Source organism: Gouania willdenowi, chromosome 14 (genome assembly GCF_900634775.1).
Source record: "Gouania willdenowi chromosome 14, fGouWil2.1, whole genome shotgun sequence".
Classification (NCBI taxonomy): Eukaryota; Metazoa; Chordata; class Actinopteri; order Blenniiformes; family Gobiesocidae; genus Gouania; species Gouania willdenowi.
The window spans coordinates 11,891,958-11,899,759 of NC_041057.1; the positions used below are offsets into that span (position 1 = coordinate 11,891,958).

At 37.1% G+C, this 7,802-nt stretch overlaps 1 protein-coding gene across 2 annotated transcripts; it reads right to left on the reverse strand.

Moving 5' to 3' along the window:
• Positions 1–457: 457 nt before the first annotated feature.
• Positions 458–5,281, reverse strand: LOC114475605 (interferon regulatory factor 1-like). Of its 2 annotated transcripts, XM_028466571.1 has the most exons (10): positions 5,159–5,281; positions 4,377–4,469; positions 3,835–3,934; positions 3,530–3,697; positions 2,370–2,410; positions 2,156–2,285; positions 1,951–2,055; positions 1,393–1,418; positions 1,060–1,174; positions 461–905 (listed from the first exon to the last, which is right to left on the reverse strand). In XM_028466571.1, exons 2-10 carry the CDS (start codon positions 4,461–4,463, stop codon positions 802–804), a joined length of 876 nt encoding a protein of 291 aa, XP_028322372.1. In that variant the 5' UTR covers positions 4,464–4,469; positions 5,159–5,281; the 3' UTR covers positions 461–801. The 2 variants fall into 2 exon arrangements, with proteins under 2 accessions (XP_028322373.1, XP_028322372.1); XM_028466572.1 differs by lacking the exon at positions 1,060–1,174 and having other exon boundaries at positions 458–905.
• Between the last annotated feature and the right edge of the window lie 2,521 nt (positions 5,282–7,802).

Consider the following 7,802-nt stretch of genomic DNA (forward strand, 5'->3'; position numbering starts at 1 on the left):
AGAGGCACTTCCTTATCCACTGTGTGAATGTGTTTAGAAAGGGGGATAGAACCTTTGTGTATATATGTGTATGTGGTACTACTTTCAAAATCATGCCAGTTTTCACAAATGACCTACCTTGCCTTTAATGTGAATTTGAGCAATGCAGATATAATAAAGTAATTGAATTATTCATCTCATTAAAGTAAAACCCATTACTATCATAAATCATAAATATTGACATCAATTATGTGCACATGGGTGAAGCCTGAAGTCTGTGTTGGATGCAAAGTTTCACCAACTAATGACACAGTTTTATGTTTTAACAACAACAAAAAAAAGCATACAGTCTGTAAACTTTTTTGTATTAGAAATGATTTTTTTATTTTATTTTATCAAAAATATATGTACAATATTTACAGTTACATCATACAGGTTGCTGAAGAAGGAAAGTTATGCGCTATTGTCGTTTAACACACAACAGTGAATACCTGGAAAAAGCAACGTGGCAAGGATTATGAAGTGTATACAGTATCTGGCTGCAAATGCAACAACTTCACCAAAAAATTAGCACTTCATTTTTTGAACCAGCCAAAAACATGTTTTTTTATTAATAATAATAATAATAATAATAATAATGTGGAATGATTCCATACTACATAACACCTGATTCCCTACATTCACAACTTTACAAACAGGATGAAAGTAAAAGAGATGATGGGATGGACAGGGATGGAAGTGGGTATTTCCGCTGAGTGGACGACTCCAGGTTATGATGGATTGTGGGGGAAAAAAAGTCTTTCTTGTTTAGTTGTGTGGATTTCAGAGATTGGAGAAGATTGAACAATAACTTGAGAGGTCGTCTGTGGGGTGTGTAAAGTCTGAGCTCAGCGTCGTATACTGGAGAGGTTCATCTAGCTCGTCGGCTGCAAAACAAAGACAAATCCACAGTTATTGGACAATCTGGAAAACACTGCACATGCATTTAAATTTGCTCACTTTTCTACAAATTTCGAAAACAAAATGGTAAGCAGCTGTTTAGCTAACTACTGTGCATCTATGGTTTAGCTCTTTAGTTACCTAAAGAGGATGCTTCACTCCACTGGCTCCCAGGACTGGTGCATGCTTCATTGTTCAAGAACACCCTGCTGTCTGAACTTTCCACAATCCAGGGAGAGTTCATCTCCAAGCAAAGCTGAAAGAATGAGACTAGAGTATTGGCAAAGCGCTTAAATATCAGACGATATTCAAATTTGGGCCAGATCTTTTTGGATTTTGTTTAAAGGTCACTCATAGTGATGCATATTGTCAGAATATGCCTTTTTTTTTTTAAATCAGAACCAACATGGGTATTCCTGTCAATGAAGATGCATTGTTGCAAAAGTAGAACTAGGACTTCACATTAATGCTCACCTCAATGTTGTATTCATAGTCGTAACCTAAAACAGAAAGAGAGCCAAAGAGAGAGGTTTTTAACAAATGTTTCCTAAATGAAAGAAATGTAACTGTAGAGCAGGGTTGGGATCAATTAGAATTGTATTTGCATAATTGATAATTAATTACAATTATGGTGTCATTATTATAAGAGATGCTAACAGAAAGCTAACACAAGAGGAAAGTTAACTTATATTAGGTTATTTTTTTCAGGCTCAGCAATTGTAATTAATTGTAATTGAGCTTTAGTAATTGAGATCAGAATTGTAATTTACTTTCTGAGGATGACAAATAATTGTAATTGAATTGTACTTGACATGGGTAATAGAAAATATATGTTTAAGTGAAAAATGTATGCCTTAACCCTGGCTGCTATTGAATCATAAGTTGTCTTATTACTTAAAGCTGCAGTATGTATAATCGTGAGGATTGGAAAAATTGCTGGTCACTGTAATTGTTACTGAATTGTAATTGTAACTGAAAAATGTAATTGACCTCAACCCTTCTGTAGAGTACAGTATTGTGCAGCAGTCTTACCAGGTGAATGATCGGGTGAAACTTTAAATCTGTGGAAGAAATCGTTTGTAAAATTGTCGGGCTCGATCTCGACTGATAAAGACCAGTCAGGCACGAGTGGGAAGTCTGTAAACATAACCGACACGAGAAAGAATAGCTTAGTATCTTCACTTTTACAAACATAATTATGTCATAACAACACACAGATGTTTTCAATTTTAATCACCTTGCTCTGTCTTCACGGTGCTGTCAATTGTGTTTTCCTGAGTGAACATGGCTCCATCAGGCAGTGACGGGGTGACAGGAGACTGTGTGTCGCTGTATTCCATGTCTTCATCCATCTTGACACTTAAGCTCTGAATACGATTCAAACAGATGTAAATATTACAACTGCAGCTATAATAATAATAATAATAATAATAAATCATTTCTGGGTTTACCTTCTTCCTTGTCTTTGTCTCTCTTGCTTTACTCCGTTTGTCTGTGCAGAGGAAAGATCATTTTCGTTGATTAATTTACAGAAATTAAGTATTTTCACAGAAGAGCTGCTGGCACATGCTGATCCTGGCTGTACACTGTTTTTAATCGCAGATGGAGTCAAATATAATTGTAATTGTCATTTTAAGGCAAGGCAAGGCAAATTTATTTGTATAGCGCATTTCATACACAAGGCAACTCAATGTGCTTTACATGATAAAACATTCAACAGCTTAAAGTCAATAAGAACATTTAAAATGATCAGTAAAATCAATTAAAATCATCAACAAACACTTTACATCAACAACATGACCAAAAATCTCCCTCTCAATCATATGCAGTAGAGGAAAAAAGTGGCTTTAACTTTGATTTAAAAATGTTCACATGTGATGCTGACTTCAGCTCTGCTTGCAGTTTGTTCCGCTTCTTTGCAGCATAACAACTAAACGCAGCATCACCATGTTTACTGTGAGCTCTGGGCTCCACTTTTAAAAAACAGTTGCTCTTGTAATCGTAATTAAATTGTAATGGAGTTTAGATAATTGACTTTGTAATTGTAATTGCCATGAAAATTTTTTAAAAATTGCTAGAGAAAAAAACTGGGGAACCATGTTACAGTTATATGTACAGTTCTACACATATGTAAATAGAAATTACTAAAATATGTTTCATATCAAGCTTTCCCACATATTACCATTTAAACATATATACATTGAGGGGTATAGTGACACAAAAAAAGGCTCAGACGCTGACACCAAAAATATTAAAACCTATAATTTCATTGATTAGGAAGCCTAACAAGGTAACCAAAATATAGAAAATTAATTAGATAATAGATATTTGTTTTTAGTGTATTTTGCAGCAGATTTAGGACTTGTTATCATTAGAGATGCTAACAGAATTAATTTTTATTAGGTTATTTATTTCAACTCAGTATTTGTGATTAATTGTAATTGAACTTATTAAGTGAGAATGTAATTGAAGTTGGAAAAACTGCTGGTCACTGTAATCGTAATTGAATTGTCAATGAACGTGGGTAATTGAAAACGTAATTGTAGCTGAAAAATGTAATTGACCCCCAACCCTGCAGCTGGTCACTTCCTGGATTTTTTTTTTGTGTCACCTTGACATTTCTGCGTCTGCGGCAGCATCCTGAAGACACGTACGGCTTGGTGGCCTTTGTTCACGCGTTTCTCTTTCACCTCCTCGATGTCGGGCAGGGAGTTCATTGCACAGCGAAAGTTGGTTTTCCATGTTTTTGGGTCACTTGTTTTGCCCTCAACATATTTCCCTGCAAGATAGATAGATAGATAGATAGATAGATAGATAGATAGATAGATAGATAGATAGATAGATAGATAGTTTGTAACATGATATAAACAAGTTTGGTGTCTCGTTGTTAAGGCTTGTCTTCTCATGTTTGCTCACCGGTGTGAATGGCCCACTTTTTGAACAGACAGGCATCCGTGTCGAGCTCCCAGCCGTGTCGTGCCGCATGCTTCCATGGAATCACAAACATTGTTTTCTCCTAAAAAAAAAAAGAAAATATGAAATGAAATACTTGGATAACAAAGGTTCATTAGGACACTCACAGTTTCTCAGTTGAGTTTTATTTTGCTGTGATGACTTTATATTCTTTCAATTTGCAAACAATGAATTTCATTATTAGTGACGATTAAATCCAGTATCCAATTGTGTCTCTTGTAAATTTTGATATCATGGTGTTTTACGATGCACGTCAAAGACTAAAAGATGTTTTATGTTTGATGATAAATAATGTTAATAACTAAATAAAAAAAACAAATAGATTTCACTTTAGTTGTGAATATGAGAGAGCTTTGACCAAGGACAGGATGCAGCCTCAAATCAAAGTTTAGTCAACTTTGATCTGACTAAACTGAACTAAATCATGCAAAAACTCATGTACAAGTATTCATATACTAGTAATATTTTTTGGAAAAGTCTCTCACCTTATCAACCCAATTCAAGCCTTTGATCGAGTTGGACTCGATCATCTGCTCCAGCCATGGCCTCATTTTCATCCTGGACACTGGCATGTTCACCTAAAGTGAGAAGAAAAAGAGCAAAGAATCTGTAAATAAAACAAGAATGTTCCGTTTCCTCCACTAGCGGCAGTAAATAAACTCCCACATCTGCCTCAGTGTGGGAAGATTTATTCTGCTCCAGTGGATGATGGGGAGGTTCACGGACCGGGCAGGGGGCGTCGTCGCGTGGGGGACGGTGGAGCGCACGCGCTTATGTTAACGTTCACACACTTCACATGGAGTTTGTTTTTCATCTACCATCACAAAAAGAACTATTTACAAACCGTTGCACAGACATCCGGTTTTGTTTTTGTGTCATGCGCAGATTGTTTGAAGAATTGGTATGAAAAAAATATTGTTAAATATTGTTGCTCCGACTTGAATAGAATAGAATAGAATAGAATAGAATAGAATAGCCTTTTATTATCATTACATAACATGTAATGAGCTAGAGCTCCCCATAAAAATACAAACATAAGAATAAACAATGTATATACAATATAAATAGATTTTTAAAAAGTTCACATACACTCATATCAGAATTAACATAATACTGTGCCAGCGTATTGCAATAAACTAACAATAAAATCAACACTACAATTGTAAAATTATTATTCAAAATCCCGTATGTATGTTAAAATATATATATACAATTTTTAAAAATGTATTTCCGCATGTAGTTGTGCAAAATATAAGTATGCACTTACAGGCTGTTGTAGTTTAGATCCGAAAAGAAAAGGGAAAAAATCTGTAAAATAGTCCACAGGTATGCGGAATAATCCAGAAAACCTTTTTTTTGACGATGTCTCTAACTTGTTCCTTGTACAAGTGTGCTCTGACTGAAGATATGACTGGTTTTTATATAGTGTCTAGTGGGTATTCCCCACCAGCAGCAGTCTCATCCTTGTGCACTGTAAAAAAAAAAAAAAAAGTGTACACCTAAATTAAGTGCACTGTATTGTGTGATTATGGAAATCAAATTTTAGAATAAATTACCAAACACAATTTTATTACTATATTTAGAAATACTTGTTAGTTAAATGTGGTATTTTTGTGCAATCTGTAGGTTTATTTGTTATTTTATTTGACACAGTGGATGTTTTACAGTGTTCATAACCCAGAAATCAGAAGGTAAGGTACACTGAAGGAAGTTTGAAGGCTCTGCAGGAGACTATGGTCCATCTGCAGCCACAGCCCACGAACGTGAAGCAAGTTGAACTTCCAAATATGGTAATTCGGTAGCACATGTGCTCACCCATGCAATGTGGCAGCTAAAATTAGCTTATTAATCAATGTTTGAATAAAGAGAAACTATAAGCGAACTTTACTCGTGGTTTAACGATGTAATGAGACCCTAACCCCTAACCCTGTTACTTTCAACAATATTTTTTATTTATTTCTGATTTAATTACTTAGACTATTGTCTCTCAAAGTGGGCGTGTTACTCTGAAAACGCTTAAAATCCGTTGTTGCAAAGGCTTTATTTCCACGTGTTACGCTGGAAACTCTTCATTCCCGTTGTTGCAGATGCTTTATTACCACACGTTTAGCTGCGAACTCTTCATTTTCGTTTGTTGCAAACGCTTTATTTCCGCGTGTTATGCTGCAAATGCTTGATTTCCGTTGTTGCAAACACTTTATTTCCATGTATTACGCTGCAAGACTGAGGTCATTGTACTGGGCCCACGACACCTTAGAGAAACCTATGCTAGCCTAACTGCCCTAGATGGCATTACTCTGGCATGAAGCACAACTGTTAGAAACCTTGGGGTTCTATTTGATCAGGACTTATCCTTCAACTCTCACATAAAACAAACTTCAAGAACTGCCTTTTTTCATCTCCGTAACATTGCTAAAATCAGATCTATCCTGTCTCAGAGCGACGCGGAAAAACTAGTCCATGCTTTTGTTACCTCTAGACTGGATTATTGTAATTCTCTTTTAGCAGGCTGCCCGAGCAAGTCGCTTAAGACACTTCAGCTGGTTCAAAATGCTGCAGCACGTGTACTGACTAAAACTAGGAGAAGAGATCACATTACTCCTGTATTAGCCTCTCTGCTTTGGCTTCCCATGAAATATAGAATAGAATTCAAGATTCTTCTTCTCACTTATAAAGCCCTAAATGGACAGGCACCAGTCTATCTCAAGGAGCTTGTAGTACCATACAATCCCCCCACAACACTACGCTCTCAAAATGCTGGACTACTCGTTGTTCCATTTGTCTCTAGAAGTAGTATAGGAGGAAGAGCTTTCAGTTATAAGGCCCCACTTCTCTGGAACCATCTACCAACCACGGTTCGGGGGGCAGACACCCTCTCTACCATTAAGGTTAGGCTCAAAACATTCCTCTTTGGTAAAGCTTTTAGTTAGGAACCAGCTCATAGCTCATAATTAAGATGCAATAGGCATAGACTGCCGGGGGGGTCTGGCATGCTCGGTTGGAGAGAGGTTGGAGAGGGCGTTAAGAGAGAGGTCATTTAGGTTAGAGAGGGACCGGAGAGGGTCCCATTCCTCTCTCGAACACTCCCTCTATGTCTGCTTCTTCCCTTGTGTGTTTGCTCCTGTACTCCTTCTGGATTTTGTCTTGCAGGTCCGTGGGATCCTCAGTGTGGAATTACAGAGTCTCAACAACTCTGTCTCCACCCTTTCCTCTGCACACACCCAACACAGCATAACGTGGATGGCTGTTCATCATAGGAATGGGATCCACACAAGGTTCCTGCTGCTTAACAGAAGGTTTTCCTTGCCGCCATGATGAATTCATGTTGGGTGTGGGATACATATGTATGTGTATATACGTATATATGCATATGTGTGTATCCATAAAATGAAGAGTCCGTCCTTAAGACTGCTCTACTGTAAAGTGTCTTGAGATACCATTGGTTATGATTTGGCGCTATACAAATAAAAGATTGATTGATTGATGATTGAATTTTCATTGTTGCAAATGCTTTATTTCCACGTGTTACGCTGCAAACGCTTCATTTCCGTTGTTGCAAACGCATTATTTCGGAGTGTTACGCTGCAAACGATTTATTTCCGTTGTTGCAATACTTTCCCTCCTTTTTTACTATACCTCTACATGAACCTTTCCACAATCCTCGACCACTTCCACCTCCACTCGACCACTTCCACCTATACTTTTCTAGCCTTTCTCTTTTATTCTACCTGGGAATGAACCTTTACACTCACCTCAATCGCCACAGCCTTCACTTCCTGGCTAAATTCGAGGTTACATATGAGCGTTTTGAAAAGGCTCAGCGCATTGAAAAATTGCTTGCGTGGGCGTGGTTTATAGGGGGCGTTGCTTGTACTGAAGTTCATAAAGTGCCTTTCTACAAAGATATTAGT